Source organism: Vicugna pacos, chromosome 13 (assembly GCF_048564905.1).
Source record: "Vicugna pacos chromosome 13, VicPac4, whole genome shotgun sequence".
NCBI classification, from domain to species: domain Eukaryota; kingdom Metazoa; phylum Chordata; class Mammalia; order Artiodactyla; family Camelidae; genus Vicugna; species Vicugna pacos.
In genome coordinates, this window is record NC_132999.1 from 66,990,036 (window position 1) to 67,015,003 (window position 24,968).

The following is a 24,968-nucleotide window of genomic DNA, read 5'->3' on the forward strand; positions in this document are numbered from 1 at the left end:
CCGGCTTTCGGCTCCTGTGCAGAGCGAGTGCGTCCGCCACCCACGCTCGAAGCCGCGGCGCCCGCAGGGAGGGGCCTCCCTCCGTCCGCGGCCCAGTGGTCTGAGCGGCCGCGTGGAGGCAGCGCTCACGCCCGCGCCGCGCGTCCCGACGCGCTACGTCGCCGGCGCCGCCGCTGCGCGTCATGACTTCCGGGCGCCGCGGTAGCCATCTTGCTCGCGCGGAAGCGGCGCGGCTGGGTGGGAGTCCCGAAGCGGGAGTCGCGGACGGTGCGGCTTCCGCCATGCCGTCGTCGCCACTGCGGGTGGCGGTGGTGTGCTCGAGCAACCAGAACCGGAGCATGGAGGCGCACAACATCCTCAGGTAGTGGCGGCCTCCGCCCTGGCCCAGCGCGCCCCGCGGACGCCGGCCGACCGGCCGTCCCTCCGGCCCCGGCCCGTGCTGGGCGGCGGCTCCGGACCTCCCCGGCCCGTGCTGGGCAGGCCCGGCTCCCGGCCGGCCTCGTTTCCCGGCCCTGGTCTCCCCCGGCCCGTGCTGGGTGGCCCGGGTTCCCAGGCGGGCTGTGCGCGGCGGCCCCCGAAGGACGCCGGAGATGCCGCGCGGCGTCCGGGCTCCTTGGCTTCGGTGCCGAGCGCAGCAAGTAATCCACAGGGCTCGGTCCGCTGCGCGGTCCCTCCACGTGTGATTAGCTTCGCGGAAAATTCAGATTCTGAGCCAAAATGTTTCCGGGTCGCGGAAACCTCAGAGCTCCGAGTAAACCTGAGAGGTTGATGCTGTTCGCGTCTACTTTGCACGCGTGTCTGTGCATCTGAAAATAATGCCCTCCCTAAATATGCTCACCAGTGAGGCGGTAAGTGCCAAGACCAAAGGTTAGGGCCCACGCAAGGATAGTGTCCGCCGTCTGCAGGGTGTGTCGCTTTTTGTTAAATCTGGAAAACTTGCACAACAGGACCTCAAGTTGTAAAAAAAAACCGGAAATGGCCTGTTTTGTTAACTTCACGTTTTTGCGTATTTGCTCCTGTCTACATTTTCAAGTCTCATGCAAAAAAATTCTCCCTGCTCCCTTATAAAGTCTCCAGCTGGTAGTTTTGAACTACATGTGAGTTTGGTTTCATGTTCCTAATTTATATTTCAGTACTAACTCCCCTTTGGTGACCGTGGTGTAGTATGTGTGTAATAAAAGTTTATTCCCGTTTGATAAAGTTCAAAATCAATTTTGAACAAAAAAGTTCAAAATCAATTCACAAAATGTGAAATGGACTTCTTGCTTTACAGTTAAAGTTTGGTGTACACGTCGACTTTGATAATAAGCCAAAATTGAAACTACCTTTTCTCCCAAAGTTTTGAGCACATTCAAGGACAACTGTGCCTCGCTGCTCTTACGACGGCAGTCAGCTTTGAGGCTCCTGAGTAACTTGGGGAAATCAGAATTCTCCCGAATCCTTCTCGTTTTGAATGAAGCTGGAAGTGCCAGGTGTCCATGACCTGCTAATTATGAATTTAATTCTTCCCTAACATCTACCACACTGCCCACAGCATTCAGTTAGTCATTTTTTTGATAGAGTGTGGTATGCTTTAAACCTAACAAATCAATGTGGAGTTTGTTTTTAAACTATACGCTTTTAAACTATAAAGTTTTTTTAAAACTGAAAAAGTGCTAGAATTACATTGTGCTGAATCTGATTTCCAAACTGCATTTATTTGTTCAAAGTCATCAGAAGTGGTAAATTTAAGCAGAAGAATGCAAGGTTCACACTCCTGGAAAATTATTCAAGGAAAATGAGATTCAGTATCTTCAAGAATAACAAGTGATCTGGAGACCACCTCATTCTGCTAGTTCTGGCTTAGCTCCTTTGTATCTGCATAACAAAGTTGGGGTGGAATCTTACAAAAGGAGATGTTTCTTAAATCCGTGTAGCAGCTTTGTCAATATATCAAAGTCTGGCCTATCTGACACTCCTGAGACAGTCACTGCAAGAGAGAAGCCCTTGCTTAGTTCAAAGTAACTGGGACAGCATTGGGGCTCCTGTGGAAAGGAAGGTGCAGAGGAGTGCCTCCAAACAGTCACCAAGTAGGAGCGTTTATGTGTGCTTCTTCCCGTTTTACTGTCTTTCACATTGACCCGTGACAAAAGTAGACTCAGAATGAGGGCAAAAGGAGGTAAGTGTAGGGTAACATACGTCACTTACATCATGAATGTGAAGTTACTGTAGACACCAGTCTTTAATTTCTAAAGTGCTTTTTGGGGTTTTTTTTCCCATTGAAATAGCATTTGCTTGTTCACAAAAATTCTCTCTGTTAGAAGATGAAGTTAATGATCAAAGTCCTTTTTTCTGGATGTCTTTTGCATACACACACACACACACAAGGGAAATCAAGATGCTGTTCTGTAATCTCGCTCCACAGAATGTGAACATAGTTTGATTTCAACATTCATTTCTGCTTTCCATTCGATGTATTGGATTTGAACCTATCTGTTCAGTTTGAGCAGAGGCAGTAGTTACAAAACCATGGCCCAGTGACCCTGAGGAGTCCTTTCCAGCAATCAGTTTTTTAACTGTTCCCCATTGACAGACATTCAGGTGTTTCTCAGTCTCATAATGTACCCCTTAGGTATCTGCACACTTTTCTAGCTGTCTCCTTGTCATAAATTGCTAGAGGTGGAATTGCTGAGTCAAAAGGTAGGCATACTTTACAGTTCAATACATTTTGCCAGACTGCCTTCCAGGAAAGTATTTACTCAATTCCCATTTCTTCACATTCTGGGTTTATTTACATCTTTTCGTGCTGCTAGGGCAAAAAAAGGGTCTCGCCCTTCCTTTAGTTTTAAAATTGCTTTTGAGGTTGAACAACTTTTCATGTTATTTTGACTTTTGAAAATTATGGCTTTATCTTTGGATAATTTATAAGGGTTAAAAGCATCTTTAAGACGTGATGAATTTTGCCCTGTTGAAAATCAGTTTGGACTATATTTTTCTGACTAGTCGAATACAGGTGTTAATAAATGTTGGCATTTTCTGGAGCTAGTCATAATGTTCCCTGGGGTGATTCTTTCTGATCTTTTAAGGCTAAATTGTTTGAAATGCCAGTACTGGGAGTCCGTTAGATTTTTAAGAGGAGTTTGAAGACTTGTATGTTTCCACAGAGCCTCCTGTTCTTTGTACTCTGGATTAAGATGTCCCTTTGGAGCCAATTAATTTATTTTTCAGTTCTAAATGATCTCGTAGATGTTAAGGGGCATGTTGATTTTTGGAAGCTGTAGTTTTAGTTCTGGCAATTCAAAACAAATTTTAAAGAAAGACTTTTCTAAATTGCTAAAGTGAATTCTCAGCCTGTTTTCAGCCACAGCTTCCTGGGTAGTGTGATTTTGGGAAGATGAGTAGAGAAGCTGCAGAAGTGGAAGAAACAAATCAAGAATCAGGGCCTCGAGCTCCTCTGTGTCAGGTGCTTCCCCAGTGCTGAGTTCATCCTCACAGCCCTAGGATGCCCACACGTACACAGGCGAGGGGGTAATGCCCGGAGCAAGAAGTCCTAGCTCAGGAATGACAGCAAGGATCAGCGCTCCCACCCTGATGGATGGACAAGTAGCAACTGAGACAGGATGGGGAAGACACGAACTGGAGAGGGAGCCAGGGTGCAGGGAGCTCAGCGGTCAGCTGAGGTCCTGTGAGTCTCCAGTTTGGGGCAGGGCTCTTAAGTCATAATGTCAAGACCTGACCCTGTGGGCCCCCAGCCACACTGGGGTAGAGGTGCTCAGACCTCTTCCCCTAGAGGGGACCAAGTCTTAGGGTGGCCTGAGGCTGTGTGACCACATAGCTGGGATGACCCAGACACAGGGCCTGAAGCCTTTTGTCCTTTACCAGGAAGGGATAGCCCTGCTCTGGGGCCCCTTTGGCTGCATTTTTGATATTGTGGTTCTGGGTACACTTGACAGAACAGACTGGAAACCATCTGGGAAGGTGAGAGGATTTGAAATCATGTCTTTAAGAATCGCAGAGGGTGCGGAAGACGTGCCTGCGGGGGACACAGCACACTTGCCTTCGTAGGTGTAAGGGACTGCATCGTTTCGCCTTTTGTCTTCAGGAGGCAGAACTAAGACCAGGACGGTTGGAAGGAGGTAGATTTCTGTTCAGATGCGAATACTGAGATGAAGCTGGGTGGGCCAACCACGCCTTCAGCCCCAGCAGCTGGAGCTTTCCCTGCATCCAGGATCAGCTTCTCCAGCCTTCTATAGGTGAGAACAGGTGGAGCCCGGCAGGGGAGATGGCTGGGCAGGTTCGGTGTGGTTTGTAGCCCGAGGACCATGGTGATCACGGTGCTGCTGAGCCGTCTGAAATGGCAGATCTTGAGGGCCCGCTCTGCGCAGAGGGGAGCCCCTAGGGAGGCCAACAGTGACCGGCAGTGCAGGCCCGGAGGAGGCACAGCTAAGCGGAGCACTTGTGGGGGTTGCACGTGGGGTGCATCTGACACAAGCCCTGCACACAGTGATTGTGCTCGGAAGCCTCGGTTTCGTTGTTGACCTCGTGGGAGAGAAGGGTAGAGTAAGTCCTGGAAAACAAGTATTGAAGTGTGCTAAAGGCCCACATTTTGCTAGTGGTGGTGTAAACTTTACTGGAATGTTAACGTTTCAGAAGGCTTGATCTTCCCAGCCTTTTAGCTGTACCGCAGTGAGCTGGCAGGCGGGCGTTTTAAGTGTGATGGCTTGTGAGCGGCTGACTTGTGTTCTGTGAACATGAGGTCGTCATGTTGCTGCAAATCAGGATGATTAGACAGTGAGTGAGTCACTTGTAGTAAAGGTGACTTATGACCATAAATGCACTGTGTCCTGCTTGCAGACGGGTCAGGTCGTGCTTTCAGAAAGTTAGTAGTGGTCTAGGATTTCAGTCTTAGCCAAAATAATGCTCTGAATTAGATTAATAACCAGAAAACACTGCAGAAAACAGAATAAATGCCATAACCCATGCTGTTAATTTGGGTGTTTTCTTGATCCTTTTCGGTGTTCATTTTAACTTCATTATTTTACCTTTAGATATTGGGATAACAATGGAAGCAATTTTGTTTCCCAAAATTTAATTTAATGTAATTTAATTTTCTGTCATACTGTAATCTATCTTTTCTATAATTTAACATTTCTGTATCTTAACATACAATTTCTGTATCTTTCTATAATTTAGCATTTTCTCTGATACTATAATTTATTTTTATGATACATTCTTGACACCAGTAAAGACAAGTTTGATAAATACTTGTCTAGCAGCTTTGTTTAACGTACTATATAGCTGACCCTTCAGACAGAGCCTTTTGCTTCTCAGGAACGTTTTTGTAGCGCTCAGTCCTTTTATGTAAGAAACAACGCTGTCACCGCGCAGTCACACAGATTGGGCTGTTTTGTCAGTTGCACGAGCTTACAAGAACAGCACTTCTGTTGCTAGTTAGTTAGCCTTTTTGCTGGGGGAAGAACCAGCTGGGCTTATTTTATGTTAAAATGTGCTTGAGTCCCATTTCAGGCAGTTGAGGGAGTTTCCAGCCGGGAGACTCTGCCAGCTCCACTGCTGCCTGGCCGTTCCCAGTGCCATCCCCCTGGGAGCCTTGTTAGGGCTCACCTGGGTGGACGGTCAGCCCCGGTTGTCTTTGGGGTGGTTACTTGCAGGCATACGGACAGTGTTTTGTTGGACACCTAACACACGCCTCAGACTCCTTGTGACAGGAGATTAGGAAAGGGGGTGTGCCTTGCGGGGGCGCCACACAGGCAGTTCAGACCTGCTGCTCCACTGGGAAGAGGGATGTGAGACCTTGTGCTGGGGCTTCTTGGGAACCCTGTGGGCAGCTTTTAGGGGCACCTCTAAAACGCTCTGGGGTCGTGTCTGAGTCTCTGGGTCACAGGGTGTGATGTGCATCGTGGGCCGCTGGGGCTGAGAACTGCTCCAAGGTGCCGTCTCCAGACCCCACCCTGTCAGCCCCGGCTTCACCATCACCCGACTCCTGATGTCCCGTGTCCCGGAGGCTTCACACCCTGTCCCCCACTCCAGGGTATCTGGGGGAGGGGCTTGGATCTGTTTTGGTGACCTTTCTACCCGCAGCACGTGGGGAGCTCCGGGAAGTCCTGTTGAATCCTTGGTAAACCCGCCACCAGTAGAGGTGGTTCTTCAGTCTTGAAGCTTTAGCCGTCAGGGATTGAGTAACTTCCTTTGCTGCTGCTTGGCTAGATGAAGGCTTATTCACTGTGTGCTCCGTTAACGTGTTACAAGAGCAGTTGTGCATGGGCTCGTTTTAATATATTTTAATTTAGTTTTAAGAGTTGAGCTCATTTAAATAAACTTAATTATGACTAAGTCCCTCAAAGGAGTGACCAGAAGGAAATGACTGAGTTATGCAGAAATACTGTCTTTTTTTTTTAGAGTGAGGGAGGAACTGTATCTAAATGAATCTTCCACATCTTTTTGAGAAACATTTTGGTTTTTTGCGTTGTTCCCCAGATGATTTGGGGACCCCTTTTGGAACATGCTTTTTAGGTCACTAGCTGAGAAAGGTGGTCTCGACCGCAGTTTCTCGTTCTGACCCCCAAAGGCGCTATCTCTACTGCAAACGACGTGCTTTAAAGCATCCGCGCCACCACCAAAGACAGGCCTTTCACCCTGGCTCCCGTGAGGAGCGTGTGGCCTCTGGAGACAGACCCGAGGGGTTTCAGGTATGTGTCCAGCAGCCGCGTCCATGCAGCCCTCGTGTCCCCCGCGAAGTCACACCCTGGCTCCCTCTGTGGTGGCTGGACCTCTGCTCCGAGCCCTTGGGGGTCTTGTTTCAAGGGGTCATGTCTCTTCATAGCACCCCTCCTTCCCTTGAGGACCTGTTTTCCGGTCATCTGTTCCCCACCTCCATCCCGGGCTGGTCACCAGCATCCAGGGTGCCTCGTGTGGCACTCGCCTCTACGCGAGTCACACGCCAAACCCAGGGGAATCCCAGGTTGGTCTCGAGAGCAAGTCCCTTTTCCTTCAGTGATGTGTGTTTACACTCCAGGCAGACGGCACCTCAGGGGTGTTTTTCGGGGAGGAGGTGGCACTCAGAGGACAGCCTGCTTGTTTGGTGGCAGTTCTTGTGGGATAGTAACAAATGGTGAAGCCAGCAAGACAAGCATGGCTTTCGTGGTTGTGACCTGTCCCCTTGTCCCCGTCCTGGGAGGGTGTGGCCCCCACGGGAGCAGGCGCCCCCTGACCTCCCTTGGCTGGTGTCCAGGGGACCTTCATCCCCCTCTTAATGGTGCTTCGGCAGGAAAGTTTTTATTGTCTGTTCCTGGACTAGTGCACCTTCTTGGAGGGCCTACGGGTGTGGGTGTGCTGTGTGGTCGGGCCCTCGTGGCCCCGGGTCTGGGCATGGTCAGTGTCCCTGCACCCCCAGGTACCCCGCCCCAGGGTCAGCAATTGCAGTGAGCATGACAAGGGTTGTCTGGGTTTTTGTTCATGGCTCAGCTGGGTGTGGCCTGGATTTGCTCCTTGTTCAGCTCTGTTGTCACCGTGTCCTCCTTCCTGGGTGGTGTTGGGGGGCCCTACTGGCTGCAGAGCTCAGGACTTGTAGGGACAGAGGGATGGGACCCAGCTTTTCCCAGCTTGAGAGGACCTGAGTGAGGTGTTGAACCGAAACTGGATGAGAAGAGCTTCAGAAAATGCCTGGTGCCTGGAGGTACAGGTGTGGTGGCTCCGCTGCCGGCCGCAGTGCTGGTGTCCACATAGGGGCCCCTCCACCTCCCATGGTGACAACAGGGGTCCTGCTGGCTCTCCATGCCTTCTGTGCAAGGGACTGTGGGGCTGCCCTGAGTGTGTGTCCCGTAGGCTGGGCTTCTCGGCGGGGAGGCGTCCGGCGGGAGGCAACCACGGTCTCACGCGTGGATGTCAGCCTCAGCTCCTCCGCAGATTCCCAGCTACTTCCTGCAGCACCAGCTCCTGAGCTGTGATCTGAACAGCTGGCCCTGTGCCCGCTGCGATGCAGACCCGCGGTGGGAGAGGGCGGCCCCGCGACCCTTTGAACTCTTCACCTGGTGTGCTTCCTGCCATGTCCTTGGTTTGGGAGCACGTTTGCTGCTCCTCTGGGCCTCGGAAGGCCTGTGGTGTCTCCCAGCTGTAGCCCACAAGGGGAGTGTGGGCATGGGGGGACCCGTGTGTCTTCTGCGAGCCTGTGGCCAGGGAGTCCTTGCAGGCAGACAGCACGTGATGTCCGAGTGCAAAGCTGGGACAGGAAGCCCATCTCCTGTAGACGCTTGGAACCCTTAAAACATTTACTTTTATTGACTGAGTTTGAAAGAACAGGAGTTTTGACCCAAGTGTGGTCCTCAGGAGGACAGCGCCCACGGCCTCAGGGCGTTGAGGTGACATTCTTTCTCAGAGTGTGACTCTCGTCGCCTGTGGGCGCTGCAGGTCACTGATGCACACTCCCCCGGTTTCGCAGGACGCACGTTTGGTCAGTTTCCTTATCATTGACCTAGGTGACAGGAATGCCCGGCCTAGGAGCTGGGGGCGTCCCTGCGTGCCCCTCAGGCCGGCACCACAGGCAGCTGGGAGCCTGGGTGAGCAGTTCCGCTCTTAGAGGTCAGAACACGGGTCCTGTGAACCTGCACCCCACACAGACCAGGACAGTGGTCAGGTGACATGGTGTCTGGATGACACGTCCCCTGGGTCCCTGTGTCGGTCCGTCCCAGGCCTCAGAGGTTTGAGTGACACTTTGACAGCCTCTCCTCCCCTTCCATGAAGGATCCTTTGTCTCCCATTTGGATTGGCTTCGCCTATCTTGTGTAATGTGCTGCGGGATTTTTTTAAATTTGCAAGTGAAATACTTAAGAATTGAAAAGCTTGTTCTTGGTATCAACAAAATTATTCATCTAGTTCATTTCATATTCCTTTTTAGCATTTTGTGTCTTATTTAATCTAATCCTCTCTCTCCTTTCATGTCTTTCAGCAAACGAGGATTCAGCGTCCGGTCCTTCGGAACGGGAACTCACGTGAAGCTTCCAGGACCAGCACCTGACAAGCCGAACGTTTATGATTTCAAAACCACTTACGACCAGATGTACAACGACCTCCTTAGGAAAGACAAAGAACTGTATCCCGGGGTGGCTTTACCCCTGCCTGCTTGTCTCTGCCAGGTGTCACCACAGGCACCTCTCTGACCTCCTCCTCAGGGGCGTCTGTGCGCAGGGTGCTGGGTCACTGGGTTTCTGTTCTGGTGCTCACGGGATGGTCTGAGGGTTGGAGCCACTCGGGGCCTCGGGCGTGCAGGGCGCAGGCGTGAATGACGTCCACACCCACACGGTCGGGGAAGGGTTCTGACACGACAGAGCAGCTTAGGTAAGGCATGTGGGAGCCACGGCACCTGGCTTCTCCCACCGCGAGGCGCCCCTCCTTCCTCTGCAGGTAGGTGTGCTCTGGTACACACGTGGGGTGGCGCAGCACTCTGGTGATGTTTCTGGAGGGTTGGGTGATGAGCTGGCCGAAGTACCCACAAAAGAAGCATGGGGGAAGCAGGTACTTTGAGAGGACTTGACTTTGTTTCAGGAAGAGACCAGACAGACTGGGGCTGCTTCCCAGACTCACGTGAACGAAGAGGTTATTTGTAAATAATTGATGTGACGGTGACACCGGGCTGTGATGGGTAAGGCCTTCCCTGCCCGAGCTTTGACCAGACGTTCGTGATCACCGCGCACCGCGGCTGCTCTCGGCGCCTTGGCCTCCACTGTCACGGTGAGTGACACTAGTTTGTAGGATGCAGACCAGACTTTCTGAGTGAGAGGGGTATAGACACCAACTGGAAAGCCTTGTGTTCATGTTGGCACTCGAAATTTTTAATAAACTACGAATGTTCTCTGTACATCTGTAGATTAATTAGTCAGCTAGGAGGGCCCCTGCCCCCCCCCATTGCTGACCCCTCTCCTCCTCAGCTGCAAGTAAACCGTCAGTGGGGGCTTCTGGGAGGAACGCAGCCATCCCTGCTGGGGGCACAAGGGAGGGTCTGGCTCATGTAGGTGCGGGCGCCTGAGGCTCACCGATCCCAGGAGTCCAGGGCGTGTGCGGGCCAGAGCAAAGTCGCCAGAGATCTTGCAGGGCACCCCCTGCACTCCCCCATCTCCCAGGCCCCAGGACCTGCGTTAGGAGAATCTGCGAGTATTCAGCCACCAGCTATGTGCTGGCCTCCGCATCACAGTGCTGTGCTCTGCTGAGGCCTGGGTCCGGGCTCTGACTCAGGTTCAGGTCCACAGAGAGGCCCCTCCCCTGGGCGTGTAATGAGAGTGGCCGGGCCCCGCAGGAGGCGGTCCCCACGGTCCCTTCCCTGAGCGAGCTGAGAGCCGCACTGCAGCCTCCATCTAGTTCTGAAGATGGTTCTTCAGTTAGCACTGTTCCTTTCGAAGAAAACTTATGCTCAGTGTAAGGAGTGAAAGCAGACGCTAACACACGTGCCCTCATTCCCCTGCGTGTCATGAGGCCGGCCCTTTCATGTTCGGGCTGTGATCTCCCGCTTTTTCGGAATAGGCCACACTAAGATGCTTAGGGGGTGGGGGCTGCTGATGAGCAGTGGGGTGGGGCCTGGCCCGTCTCCCCATCTGCTGGTGACAGGTGCACAACAGCTAAAACCCCATGTCTGTTGAGGCGGGTACCTGGGCTTCTGCAGAGGGACGGTTTTCATAACCTGCAGTGCAGAACTAGAAGAGTTCTCTCAGGTGTGATTCAGGGGTAAACCACTACGTTCAAAAGTGTTTGATTTTCAGGGGAGAGAGTGACAAGTTGGGGAATGCTCCTTGTTGGGCAGAGCCAGGAGTTGGTGGTGAGGGTCAGGCTCTGGGGGCCCCGCCACCCACCTGCTGTTGGTGGCCTGAGGTCCCTGTGCACACACCCCTGTGTTCCCGAGGACGCATGGCCCCGTGGTCACTGAGCCCTCAGTGAGTGACGTGCAGCCTGTTGGTACAGAAGCTCTTTATTCCTTAGCCGTCTGGCCACAAATAGGTGCTTTTGGTTCTACCCATAAGCAGCAGCAGGGTGATGGGTGTGGCGGGGAGCAGCTGCCCCTGCGGTCCCAGCCCTGGTGAGTGAGGCGGGCAGGCTGCTTGGGGAGTCTGTTCCCCCGCCCCTCCGCAGACGGATAGGGAGTGTCTCCTCCCCTGACGAGGGAGCAGTCCAACTCTGAGGTGGTCCACCCGCATCAAGCATGCGGGTCTGCGGGCCCCGGGGCCACACGCCCCTCACACAGCAGGCCGTAGGCCGTTCCCATCCTGCGAAGCCCCCGGCCTCCCTGGCCCGCTGTCCCTGTGGCCCTGCCTCTCCTGGACGATTCATGTCCGTGCATTGTACTGCAGGGGCCTTTCTGTGGTGGCTGGTTCCTCCGGGTGTAGCAGATACCGAGCTGTCCGTTTTTAGGTGTAAATTTTACCCCCTTGACCTTAGTTTTTGTCTTCCCTTTGCCTCAGAGCCCTTGAACACAGAGCAGCACAAACTTGGTGTTTCGTGTGGGGCTTCAGCGTAGTTCCTAGGTCATGGTGGTGGAAGCTTCCAGATTTTTTTCATTTTCTGCCAGAGCCAGTTTCTACACCTGAGCTTCCATCTTCGATTGAGAGGAATCTGTGGCTGAACCCGCAGCCTACTTGGAGCACCTTTGGGGAAAGATAAGTCGTTTTCTTCTAAATGTAAGAGTGGCCATCCTGTGGCCTCATGGACAGTGTCCCTGGGCCCAGTGGACACGAGTGGAGGGTCAGGGTGGGGGGCCCAGGAAAGGAGGGGCTGGCAGTGTCTTCACGGGACTCCAGGGAGTCCTCTTTTGCAAGTGTTCAGTGTCCACGTGAATCCTTCCAATAGAGAATTGATGTGAATCGTAAACTACTTGTCTTAAAGAGCAAGTGAATGTGTGGCTATAAATACAATTAACGTGGTCTTAGTCCTGCCCAAACAGCGCCTTGCAGTGCAGGTGTGACTGACACCGTCCCGGGCGCTGACTGTCCACATGGTTGGAGGCTGGGCCCTGGGCCTGTGTCGAGCATTGTTTCTCTTCTGGGTCTTGTGTCATTAATTACCTTCGGGGCTGTGTTTTTTAACTATTTGTTTATTCATTTCCATCTTCTCAGTTTCGTTGTTTCAGGCTTTAGATTAATTGACGTGTATAGCCAGTCCTTCACTGTGTACTTTTTGCTGCCTTGGGGTGAAAGGTAAAAATAAAAGTGATTTCTGAGAGTGTAAGCCCACAGGCCCCTGACCTCCATCCTGGGTGCAGGGTCAGTGGATGCGGCAGCCCCGTTTCTCTGAGGCCCCTGGGCTTCCCCAGAACCTTGTTCTTGGGGCCTCGTCAGGCTTGTCTCAAGCGCAGCCCACCTTCACAGGCTGTGCTCGGGTCGGGGGGGGTGGCTGTCTGTCTCCCGGCCCTGAGCCCCAGCCTTTCCTTCCCAGGTCCCCCAGGCTCAGCCTCCCCACCCCCCGCCCCTGAGAGGGTCCCTTCAGTGTGACCTAGTTGCCCTCCCTCGCCCCGTGCCCATCCAGACACCGAGCGTGCCTGTCTGACCCCGTCCCATTCACCCTGGTTGCAGCTGTGGCTTCAAACCGTTTTTGAAAACTCTTTTAACAGATGCGTGTTCCTGAGCTGGACACCAATTCCCAAGGAAGCTCTGATTCATTTTGCTGATACTTGAGGTTTTGGGGTTTAGCAAAGCACTCATGCCCACAATAAAAATTGCAGCCTTGAGATATTTCAGATGAGGCCAGAGCAGCGTGCACACGAGAGATGCTGCCCTGCACTGGGCAGCCCGTTGCCCGAGGCAGCTGCAGGGGTCCCTCCCCAGTCTGGACACGGGCCACACCGACTGCAACCCCTGCCTGAAGGGCTTGCCCAGGCTGGGGGCGGGGCCAGGCCTAGTCCCTGCAGCCGCGACAGGTGAGGTGCAGACGCCAGGTGTGTTGAAAGTGGGTGACACACAGTGGACCAGGCGGGTGGTTTCACTTAGCCTGAAGACTGGTGGTGAGGCCCTGGCAGACGCAGGCGTGGCGTGCAGGAGTGAGGCTGGGCTCTCCGAGGTGGCGAGGGGCTCTCCCAGGGGTTCCCAAGTTCTCATTCGTACAGCCTGTGCGCTTTGCAGTAACTGCTGCTTTGATTATCATCAGAATGAGTCCGTTTCTTAGAATGAACAGATCCTAGTGTGACAGCTTCCGGAGTGGTGTGTTCAGGGCTCCTAGCCCTCCCCACCACCCTGCAGAGCCCCCCGAGCTTAAAGCTGTCTGCTGTCTGCCTTGCATGTGCCCCCAGGTGTGCCAGGGGCACCCCTCTGGGGGCTAGTGAGCTGTGTGTTCTTGGGATGACAGACAGCAGTGGCGGGGCGGCCCTGAGCCCTCTGCCTGCCCCCAAAGCACTGTCTCCAGGTTCTTCCCTTTGGGAAGGGGGCCTGACTCAGCCACTGGGGCCGCAGCTGGGCACCCCGTGCCGTGCCAGCCTCCAGGCTCACTGGCAGCTCCCAGAGCGGTTGTGGGGAAGCTGCCCCCGTGTTGCTCTGGCACTTTGCACGAAGACACAGACTGGGTGGCCTCGGCTGGGGTGTCTCCTGCATCTGTGACGGGGGTAGTCAGGGTTCCCTCAAGGGGGGCAGAAGGCCGTGGCCAGCATTGGAGGACGGGGTGGTGGGCATCTGGGGAGCTGTGGCAGCTCTGAGGTGGGGCCTGGGTGGGTATTCATGTGTTGGGAGTGGGGTGGGCAGGCCCTGCCATGGGCAGAGGCGGGTCAGGGGCCCCAGCACCCAGTGGGCGCAGTGGGTACAGCTTCCCCACCGGCCTTGGTGGGGACCGAGTGCGTTCTGAGGGAGTCCTGCACAAGGACACTGGTCCAGCCACCTCCCCCCTGGCCCCAGCAGCTCCTCTGAGCAGGGACTGGAGGAGTGAGTCTACACCCTGGGGCTCTGGCCCACGAGGGGCTCCCGTCCACGCGTGAACCTTCACCCTCACTCTGCTGTCCTCTGAAATGAGGGACTTAAGCGGGGGTGCCTTTGGGGGACACACACTTGAAAATGGAAAGCACTGGGCACCTCCAGGCAGGACGTGGCTCTTCCCTGGAGCAGGTCTGAGCCTCACGCCTCACGGCTGTGCATGCAGGGCCCTTCCCGGGTGGTTTCCACTGTGAGGAGTCTGGCCCCGGGTGGGAGTGTCTCCTGTAAGCTTTCAAATTCTGCTGTTGGCCTTTCCCTGGCATCGCCCCATCCCACCCTACGCAGGGCGTCGCCATTGCCCTCAGGACACACGGACAGTCTGTGAGGACTAGCTCTGCCCGGTGTGGTGGGCAGCCCTCGGTGCTCCTGTCACTCCGGGACGGCCAGCAGTGCCCGTCCTCCCGGCCCCTCTCCTGCCAGCGAGGCTCACGCACGCCTTTCCTCTGCTAGCATGTTTCTCAGAGGCCTCTGGACCCTGGCTGTTCTCAGGTCCCCACAGGAGCCTTGCTGGGCACAGGTGGGTGGGTTGCAGTGACCGCTGACCTGGACGAGCCCCCCATGCTCCCTCTTAGCCAGATGGTTTGGTTTCGGCTGCAGACTGCGTCGCCATGAAGAGGCCCAGACCGACTGCTCAGAGGGAGCGTGGGGTCAGCCAGGGACATCGGGGTCAGCGGCCACCCTGGGCTTCGTCCCTTGACTGCTTTTGGTCAACTTTTTTTTTCCCCGAGATTGCCTTAAATCTCATGGCAAAACAAACATTTTTCTCTAATTGCTCAATAGCTGAAACTTCAGGGAGAAAGAGGGTGGTCTTATTTTTCATTGAACTGAGTGTTTCGGGTGGGTCTCAGGCGCTGTGGGGAGGTGGGGCAGTGGGCGGCCAGAGAACGAGGCCAGGGCGTCACCACCCACCTCCACCCCCGGGTGATGTGTGGGATTTAGTTGTTTTTGAACCATTTAAGTAGAAGTGATTTGGTATTTGCAGACTAATTCATGATTTGAGGACTTTTTCTCCAAGTTTTAAGAGGTTAATTTTCCCTAAAATGCTCCAGCCTAGGGTTCAGCTTACTTTGTTCTGTTTTGAGTTTTAAGGTTTTTATGCTGTTGAGCACGTGGAGAGTCAGGTGTGTGTCTGTTTGGAGCAGACACTCAGACTGAAGATACTTTTTTACTTTATTTATCCAGCCAACTTACTAAAACTTTTTTGTCTTGAGCTTTCTCTCAAACGTAAGTAACTGTCGTGTTTTTCCCTGTTTGGACAGCTAGTCACCGTTTTTATTAGTGAAGTCTGCCGAAGCTGACTCTGGCTAGGCAGTGTTACCGCAGATCCTCGTCTGCTCCTTCAGGCTGACGTCAAGCGGCCTGGAATGAGCTGGGCCCCGAGCTTTGACCTCAGTGCCCCCCACCTCAGCCTTCTGAGGAGGTGGCAGGGGAAGGATCTCAGCCTGCTTTCTGTTGGTTCTTGCTGTTTCTTTTTAAAAAAAAGAACCACTTTTGGGGAGTGTTCCCTTTCTCCCTTTTATTTTTATGTATTTATTTTTGGTCAGGGGGAGGTAATTAGGTTTATTTGTTTACTTATTTTTAGAGGAGGTAGTGGGGATTGAACCCAGGACCCTGTGCATGCTAAGCATCGCTCTACCACTGAGCTATACCCTCCCCCTTGGGGAATGTTCCCTTTGGAGGAGGAGGAGGCATAGTTCTCACCACCCCGTCCCCACGGAGCCTCGTGCAGGGGGGCCTGGGGTGCAGAGCCCTTGGCAGGCGACGCCCCCCGGTGTACGGGCAGGCGGGTGCTGCTCCTGCCCCGGGTGTGCCCTGGGGGCCGATCAGTCAGTAGCGTCAGTGCCGCTGGTCACGCCTGGGACGTGGCTACGAGTGTGTCCGCTCCCTGTTCACTTCGCTGACATTGGCCGCACAGAAGCAGCTTTGCTGCCACTTTGCAGTTTGGGGGGCTGTTGTCACGCCCCCACTTTGCTTGGCCCTGATGTCTCCCTCTGCTGCCCTCGCCCCCTCCTCTGCCCGGGCCCCAGCGCTGGCCCTGCAGCCACTCCGCGAGGCAGGCCTCTGGTCCCCACGGGCTCTGCGCTGTTTGGACCCCCCCACACCCGAGAGGTCTGTTCCTCACGTTCTTACTCTTCCTCCACGTAAAACGCATGGTCCTGACAGCGGTGCAGCTTCTGCGTCTGGCGCTCCCCGTGCTGTTCTCGGGGTGTCTTGTGTGTGCCCCGCTGTCACGGGGTCTGCAGCAGCCAGTGTGCTCCTGAGTCTTCTGTTTGAGGGCCAGGCCGTTTAAGGAGAAACGAGTTGTCCAGAAGGTCCATTGTGGACAGGGCTGAGCCATCCCGCCTCCCTGGTGGCCTTTGCATGTGGATCTCGGGCTGGTGTTTCTCATGAGGTTGATGCACTGAAGGTAAACCCTGGGGGTGTGGTGACAGTGCAGCGTAGATAACACAGGGAAGCCTGTGAGGCCGTCCTGGCCACAGGTGTGATGTGCCCTGTTCAGGCCTCGTGCCCACGTGAGGTGAGGGCAGCAAGTGCTAAAATTTGGACGGAGTGCCACAGCTGCTCCCGAGACAGGGTGGGAGTCCTGTTTCCCTACGGAGCGACCTGTGTGCTGAGAGCCCGAGGAGCTCCTAGTGCACGGGGGGGCTCCTGGGGGCCTCCCCTCCTCCAGCACGGGCACACTGGCGGTGGGCGGGGGTCTAGGGCCCAGACATGGTGTGGGGCCGTCGCCTTGGGCTCCAGGGGAGCATGTGCCTGAGCCCTGCCAGCTGGTGGCCTGTGCCCGCTGCCTCTCGAGCCACTCTGCCCACAGGAGGGTTCTTGTACCACTCTGAGCCCCCATGCCTTCGAGGACCTTCCCCTGAGGGCACTTGGGCCCCTACTTAAGGGCATTTGCATCTTATGTTTCAGTTTGATCAAGCTCAAAGCTGGAAGTAGAATCAGATGGGGGACTCACAGGGACCAGGATGTTCCAGGGGCGCGCCCCACCCAGGGAGCCCCAGCGTGTGGGTTTGGGGTCACATCCCAGGCTAAGCCCCAGAGTAGGAGGACCTGAATTTGGCGTGGTGGTGTTTGGGGGCAGAGGCGATGATACAGACCAGGACGTCCTTGGGCTCTGGACGTAGGTGTCCTCTGTTAGTGAAGCTCCTGTGCCTTCGATCAAACCAGGACCTGACCGAGCACAGAGCATGTTTCCCTGACAGCCCCGGAGGCCCCTGCGTGTGGGGCAGAGCCAGGCTCTGTGGGCTCAGGGTCAGGAGGTTCCGACGTCTCGTGGCTGCCAGGAGAGAACACGAGCATGGGGGACAGCGGCCCCGGAGTCCACCTTCTGCCCAGGAACCGCCTGACGGGGTCAGGGACCTGCACTGCCCCCGCCTCCCCTCGGAGTTCTGTCTCCCCTTGGAGATCCTGCTTCTGCTCTCAGTGTTCTGAGCCGTCTCCTCCAGCTTTGTCTCCGTCATGCCCGCTGGGCGATGTCTGTGGGGAAACCGGGCTTGTGCCGGCTTGCGCCGGCTCACCTCTGACCCTAGGCAGCTTCTGTCCCTTGGGGTTGTTGGGGGCACGGGGCTGGGCCTGGAGGAGGCCCTCGTTAGGGTCGGATCCCCCTTGAGGCTCAGCAAGGACGTGGGGCTTGGGCGCCACTGTTAAAGCCAGGAGGGTCAGAGCCCTTCCCCCAGCTCGGGCACCTCCTGCCTCGTCTGGCTCCCTCCTCTGCCTGCGCTCTGACTGCCTCCTGGGAACATTTCTGGATGTGGGTTTGGGCACGGCCCCCTTCCCACAAGAGACCCCTCACCTCTCCGCTCGGGGTGGTGCCTGCCCTGCTCTAGGGGAAGAAGAACGGTGTGTCCTGCTCACCAGGGACGTCACCACAGGCTGCAGAGGACTCAAGAAGCCCTTTCCTGGGGCCCGTAAGTCAATGTCCATGAGACAGACTGTTCCTTTGGGAATCATTGTAGAGGCAGAACTGCTCAGCTGAACCTCTGTCTCATGCACTGAGGACACGTGTGGGGTGGGTTCGTGGTTGGGGTTAAAGCTGTGTCTGAAAGACTGAGGTGAATTGGAATAGATGGGCATGTCCCACCCCGGGAGACGCAGATCTTTAGAGGAAGAGGTGCTCTGGCCTGGCCCGGCCCGGCCCGGGAGAGGGGCCCTCCGGCCCCAGGTCCTGGCTCGGGGCCAGGCGTGGTGCCCGTGGGTGCATCCTGGACTCTCTGGTATGTTTACCTCATGCGTGTCTCTGTGGGAGACGAGTGCCCTGGGCTGCCCTGTGCCCTCTCCCTTGGGACAGGCGCCCACCGAGCCTGAGCGCCCCCCTGCTGCCTGGCTTTGGCTGCCTGGCTGCTGTTGTGTGGAGAGTGTGTGCTCTGCGCTGACGGGCTGTAGGTGGTTTGGCAGCCAAGACCCGGAGTGCTCCAGAATGGTCCTCTTATACTTCCCGTGGCAGGAGATGGAAACCCTGCATCTTTCCCAGGCCCACCCTCCAGGTGCCAGCTCATCTGCGCTCCGCACCCTTTTGCTCCAGGTGAGAGGAGTGGGGCCACACACCGTTTCTGAAGGCCGAGGGGCCAAGCGTGAGGAGCTCCAGGCCTGGGCTGGATGTGCATGGCCGCCACCCTGGTCAGGGCTGCTCTGCAGACGCAGGTGGGCGGCCCCGGGCTTCGAGAGGGTCTGGCTCCAGCCACCAGAGCCAAACAGCACAGCTGTGGCTCCCCCACCGAGAGTACCCTGGCTTTGACAGGCCGCTGGAACTTCCTAGGGGTTTCCCCTCACAATGAGGCTGGCCCCCTGGTCACCCGGCTGCTGAGTGGGGAGCCAGGTCAGGGGCTGGAGGAGCCCAGACACCATGTTCTCCACCTGCACCCTTGGGCCTCTGTCTGTCCAAGTGGGGCTTTTGAGCCGATTTTTCCCCGCCCTTCAAGGGGGTTCATTTCTGCCAAGTGTGTGAGGGTCTGAGTGGGGCTCCAGCCAGCCTCCCTCCCCCGAGGAGGCAGCTGGCCTGTTACCACAGGAGGACCTGTGTGGGTGGAGGCGGTTCTAAACGTGTCCTTCCCGCTGGCCCGGGCCTCAGCGGGCTCAGTGCCGATGCCCTGCACTGCGGCTCTGCTGCCCCGGCACCCGAGGTCCTTGCTCGGTGTCCTCGCTGGACCAGGAGACACTGTGGAAGCTTGGTCCTCTTGACCATGGCCTCTGGGGTGGCAGCATCCCGACAGCAGTGCCCCAGCACAGGGCTGGGTCTTCCTCCCGGAGCCAGGCTTTGTCTCGTGGCTGACGACTCCCCCCGTCTGATCCCCATGGGGTTGAAGTGGGAGTTGATGTGGGTCTCTGCAAATCGAGTGGGTTCTTGGTCATCCCCTGAGGGTCCCGAGCACTCACTGTCTTTGGTCCTTCCTGGCCTGGGCCTCGCATGCCCAGTATTGGCCAGAAAATAGTCCAAAGGCCACTGTTACTCCTTCCTTGTTACACTGTTGAGGTTACAGTTTGATCTCTAACCCAGGCCTTTCCTCCTTAATTACGTGCACTTCAATATCATTTGTTACGTCATCTACGGAAGTAACGGAGGGTCAAGTAAAGGAGGAAAGAACTTTGCAGAACTGTTGGGGACCCTGGTAAGGTCGCCTTCTCTCCCCTGGTGCCGTCGCCAAGAGGCTCAGTGTCATCTGAAGCCGGGTGGCGGGTCTCAGAGGATCCCGGGGGGGTGCAGGGAGCCTCCACTGCCAGCCCGGCACCATGGGGGCCCTGCCTCGCCTGCATCTTTCTGCTGGATGTGGATGCCAACGCGTCCAGAGGGTGGCAGTCATTACGCTTGACAACAAAACGACAACCAAAAAGTGTTGAGTGTCTTTCCAAGTGAAAACTCTCAAGTCAGTGTATTTTAAAAGCTGTTTTCACCATCCAGGAATGTAGGAATGTAATTTGAGTAAATGAGCTTATTTACATAAATTGTCATAAGTTGAACTCTGAGGAAGACAGTCAACGGGTCATAGAGTCCCCAAACCAGCCGGTCTGTGTCTCTGAGTGGAGTCGGCGGGATGCGTGTCCCAGACTGTCCGGAGCAGCCCTGGGAGACCACAGGCCTGGCTGGCCTCTCTTGGGGCCGAGGGCACAGCCACTGGGGTTGGGTTGGGGCATGGCCCTGTCTGGAGCGTCCCAGGGGAGGCTTGGGGGCCGCCTTCTGGGCACAGACCTTGCCTGTGGGGCCTGTGTGTCCCCTCGGGCTCCTAGGGGTGTGGCCCTGCCAGGCCCGGGGCCTGGCCCTCGCTTCTGTCTGCTTCCCGTTAGTGTAAGGCTTCTCCTTCCCAGACGCTCCTCTTGCCACTGGAGCGTCTGTCCTTCCTCGGGTGGCTGTTGGGGTTTCCTTACTACAGTGACGGGGCCAGACTTAGGGTTGGCTTCCGGGTGAGCTTTGTCCCGGCCAGGGGCTGGGGTTCAGGGTGAGGGTTTGCAGAGGGGCTGTCACGGGGTTGAAGAGATGCGGACGTGAGAGGAGGCTGCGGCGGAAGGCCTGCTTTCCGGGAGCGTCCAGACAGCCTGCCCAACTTGTCTCCTGTGGCCCAGGGACTGCCTCCCCCAAACTGCCCTGGCACCTCTGAGCCTTGACGCCCCTGCCGGGGTGGGGGGCTGCACAGACACCAGGAGGTGAGCTGGCAGGGGCGCGGGAGCGGCTGCGCTTTGTGACAAAGGTCTTCCCCCAAGTTCCTTAACGCAAGCACCAGCTACACACAGAACGGCATTCTGCACATGCTGGACAGAAACAAGAGAATCAAGCCCCGGCCAGAAAGATTCCAGAACTGCAAAGATCTGTTTGATCTGATCCTCACCTGTGAAGAGCGAGTGTATGACCAGGTCGTAGAAGGTAAGAGCACAGACCCAGCGCCGGCTGTCCTGTGTCCGTCCCCCTGTCCCGCTGTGTCCGTCCCTCTGTCCTGCCATGTCCATCCCTTCTGTCCTGTGTCCGTCCCTCTGTCCTGTGTCTGTCTCTGTCCCACTGTGTCCATCCTCGTCCCGCTGTGTCCATCCCTCCTGTTCCAGTGCGTCTGTCCCTCCTGTCCTGTGTCCGTCCCTTCTGTCCTGTGTCCCTTTGTCCCACTGTGTCCATTCCTCCTGTCCTGTGTCCGTCCCTCCTGTCCTGTGTCCCTCTGTCCCACTGTGTCCGTCCCTTCTGTCATGTGTCCGTCCCTTCTGTCCTGTGTCCCTCTGTCCCACTGTGTCCATCCCCATCCTGCTGTGTCCGTTCCTCCTGTCCTGTGTCCGTCCCTCCTGTCCTGTGTCCGTCCCTCCTGTCCTGTGTCCCTCTGTCCCACTGTGTCCATCCCCATCCTGCTGTGTCCGTTCCTCCTGTCCTGTGTCCGTCCCTCCTGTCCTGTGTCCGTCCCTTCTGTACTGTGTCCCTCTGTCCCACTGTGTCCATCCCCATCCTGCTGTGTCCGTGCCTCCTGTCCTGTGTCCGTCCCTCCTGTCCTGTGTCCCTCTGTCCCACTGTGTCCATCCCCATCCTGCTGTGTCCGTTCCTCCTGTCCTGTGTCCGTCCCTCCTGTCCTGTGTCCGTCCCTTCTGTCCTGTGTCCCTCTGTCCCACTGTGTCCATCCCCATCCTGCTGTGTCCGTGCCTCCTGTCCTGTGTCCGTCCCTCCTGTCCTGTGTCCCTCTGTCCCACTGTGTCCATCCCCATCCTGCTGTGTCCGTTCCTCCTGTCCTGTGTCCGTCCCTCCTGTCCTGTGTCCGTCCCTTCTGTCCTGTGTCCCTCTGTCCCACTGTGTCCATCCCCATCCTGCTGTGTCCGTGCCTCCTGTCCTGTGTCCGTCCCTCCTGTCCTGTGTCCGTCCCTTCTGTCCTGTGTCCCTCTGTCCCACTGTGTCCATCCCCATCCTGCTGTGTCCGTCCCTCCTGTCCTGTGTCCGTCCCTTCTGTCCTGTGTCCGTCCCTTCTGTACTGTGTCCCTCTGTCCCACTGTGTCCATCCCCATCCTGCTGTGTCCGTGCCTCCTGTCCTGTGTCCGTCCCTCCTGTCCTGTGTCCCTCTGTCCCACTGTGTCCATCCCCATCCTGCTGTGTCCGTTCCTCCTGTCCTGTGTCCGTCCCTCCTGTCCTGTGTCCGTCCCTTCTGTCCTGTGTCCCTCTGTCCCACTGTGTCCATCCCCATCCTGCTGTGTCCGTCCCTCCTGTCCTGTGTCCGTCCCTTCTGTCCTGTGTCCCTCTGTCCCACTGTGTCCATCCCCATCCTGCTGTGTCCGTCCCTCCTGTCCTGTCTCCATCCCCCCATCCTGGTGTGTCTGTCCCCGTCCCGCTGCATCGATCCCTTCTGTCCTGTGTCTGTCCCTCTGTCCATCCCCGTCCTGCTGCGTCTGTCCCTTCGGTCCTGTGTCTGTCCCCCGTCCTGCTGTGTCTGTCCTTGCTGTCCTGTGTCCATCCCTCTGCGTCCATCCCCCTTTCCTGTGTCCATCCCCCCGTCCTGCTGTGTCCGTCACAATCTGGGGCCAAGACCGCTGGCCTATCCTGGGCACACGGCTTGTATTTCCCAGCCATGGGCTCTGGGAGGGGTGGGGGCAGGAGACTGTGTCTTTTGGGTGACCGTGTTCATCAGGCAGCCCCCGTGCTGGCTGAGGGCGCTGTGTGGGTTTAGGGTTCTTGGGCGCAGAAAGAGCTTATGCAGAAGGGAGCAGCCAGGGCCGGGGCGTGTGGGGGACGTGCTGCCGAGGGCTCTCTCCAGGACAGGGGGAGTGTCTGGGGTGAGACTGGGGACTGGTGTTGAGGGTGACCAGTACAAGCTTTCCTCGAGTCCCTGCTGTCCTTGGTGTGCGGCTTCTCCTGGGGGGACGTGCTCAGCCTGGTCTGATGTCGCCCTTCATTGTCCCTCAGGCAGGGGGTGGGGTGGGGCGGAACTGCTTCTGAGGCCTCTGACTCCTGTCATTTTGTCGCGGTCAGATCTGAATTCCAGGGAGCAAGAGACTTGCCAGCCCGTGCACGTGATCAACGTGGACATCCAGGACAACCACGAAGAGGCCACCCTGGGGGCGTTCCTCATCTGTGAGCTCTGTCAGTGCGTGAGTACCACCTGCCCGCCTGGCCCGGTGGGAGGGGCTGGGGCTTCAGCGTGAAAGGGGCGGTCCCACCCTTCAGTGCACGTTCAGGTTATTCTCAAATGTTAAATCCCTAAATGCAGAGGCACCCACAAGTTTGAGAACTGACCTCTGTGCTTTCTAGGTTTACACCAGTGGTGCTGGGACCCGCTTGGGGTCTGGCCTCCGAGGAGGTGGCCGTGTGTCCACCAAGCGCTCCCAGGACACAGGCTCCCAGGGGTGGTGTCAGAGGGCCCTGTGTCCCCTTCTCCCTCAGAACTTGTCCTTCCAGACGTCTGACCTTCCCCGGGTGGCCCTGGCACCCTCCCTCGTGCAGAAAAGCCCAAGTGCTTTTGCAGCCACGGTTCAGCTGTGCCCAGAGCCAAGCGTTTCCTCTTAGAGGTGACAAAGGACCCACTCAAGGAGAAACTCACAGACCTTGTCCTACCTTCTGCCCACGGGATCTGTGCTCAGGCCACCTGGCAGTGAGTGGTCAGAAAATGAAGAGAACTAGTATCTCAAGCAGGATGCCTAAAGGCGGGCAGGCCCGAGCGGGTCTGCTGTGCGAAGGGCCCAGGGCCCACACTCTCGGTACTCCGCCCAGCGCAGCTTCTGTTCCCGAGGTGTCTCATGGTCCAGGGTGGCTGCTGAAGCACCAGCAGTTGTGCCCAAGATTTGGCTATCGGGCAAGAGAAAGGGCTGAAGGGGAAGATGAGTCCTGGGAATTGCACACGTGACAGGCACTCAGGTCGCGCTAGTGAGAGCTGGTGGAGCAGAGGCCCTGCTTGCAGGCCGAGACTGGGGGCTGCAGGCCAGCCCCTCCAGGCCAGGACAGGTGTGCTGAGGAGTCAGTCCCTTCCCTGGCAGCGCCACCTCCTCTTGGAGCGGTGGTTCTCCACCAGGGGGCGTGTAACTGTGTCTGCACGCACCGTGGGTCTCACAGCTGCAGAAACACTAGGGGGGGGCACCCTGTCAGCACCTGCGGCACAAGGATGGCCCCAGCGCAGGGCATGGGCGGCACGGGCAGGTGACTGTGTGGGGTTGCTCGTTTGCACAGGGGACACAGAGAGGCGGTGTGATGTCCAAGGGCCGGCTCCCTGTCTGCAGCCGCTGTGCCCCTTCCCTGCTGGGCCTGGGGCTGCCAGGGAACCTGCGCTCGGGACCCCGCCCGGGTGGGTGGGATGAGTCTGGGGCACCAGGTCGGCACCAGGGCAGGCTGGGCAGTTGGCTGGGCGGGCGGGAGGCTCAGGGCGGCTCCCCTGTCCTTCCCAGATCCAGCACACTGAGGACATGGAGAACGAGATCGAGGAGCTGCTGCAAGAGTTCGAGGAGAAGAGCGGCCGGACCTTCCTGCACACCGTCTGCTTCTACTGACCACTGCCCTTCCAGAGCCATCTTTTTCCTGCACACCGTCTGCTTCTACTGACCACCGCCCTGCCCAAGCCATCTTTTTGAGCTTCTTTTTGTTAATACTTCTTCCTTCCTGATACTTGGTTTCACCTTTCCCAGTAGCAGCACCCAAATAAACTGTACATATGAAATGAGAGGATAGACGTAAGTGCGGATGAAGAGCAAACAAGTTTTCCTGTCCCACTTGTGCTCAGGAGTGGGATACTGATTAAAGTGTTTTTTCCTTTACTCAAAAAAGAAAAAAACGGTTTATAGCACATTTCTCCCAATACATCTGCCTTTCGCTGAGCATCCTTCCTATGTCCCCTAACTGGCTGGAATGTACAAAACCCCAAATAAAGCAACAGGTGTACTTCGGGGGAGAGAACCTGCAATTACCCAATAAACAGATGCTGCCGGTTGTCTTGGCTTCCTCCTGAGTGCCCCATCATACTCCTCAGACCGCAGCACAGACCTCTGGATCCAGCCTGGCTCCCCAGCACGACCCCAGCACCCGGTGTGTGCTGGGGAGATTGGTGCCTGCTTCCTGTGCAGCCATCACCTGTCCTTGGGGATCCCCCTGGTTTCTGTGGC

General features: G+C 56.5%; 1 protein-coding gene across 1 annotated transcript; it reads left to right on the top strand.

Annotated features, from left to right (window-relative positions):
• On the top strand, positions 1-24,796 carry SSU72 (SSU72 homolog, RNA polymerase II CTD phosphatase). The gene is made up of 5 exons (XM_072975641.1): positions 1-361; positions 8,942-9,085; positions 20,645-20,784; positions 22,852-22,970; positions 24,258-24,796. Exons 1-5 carry the CDS (start codon positions 183-185, stop codon positions 24,357-24,359), a joined length of 684 nt encoding a protein of 227 aa, XP_072831742.1. The 5' UTR covers positions 1-182; the 3' UTR covers positions 24,360-24,796.
• Positions 24,797-24,968: the final 172 nt, after the last annotated feature.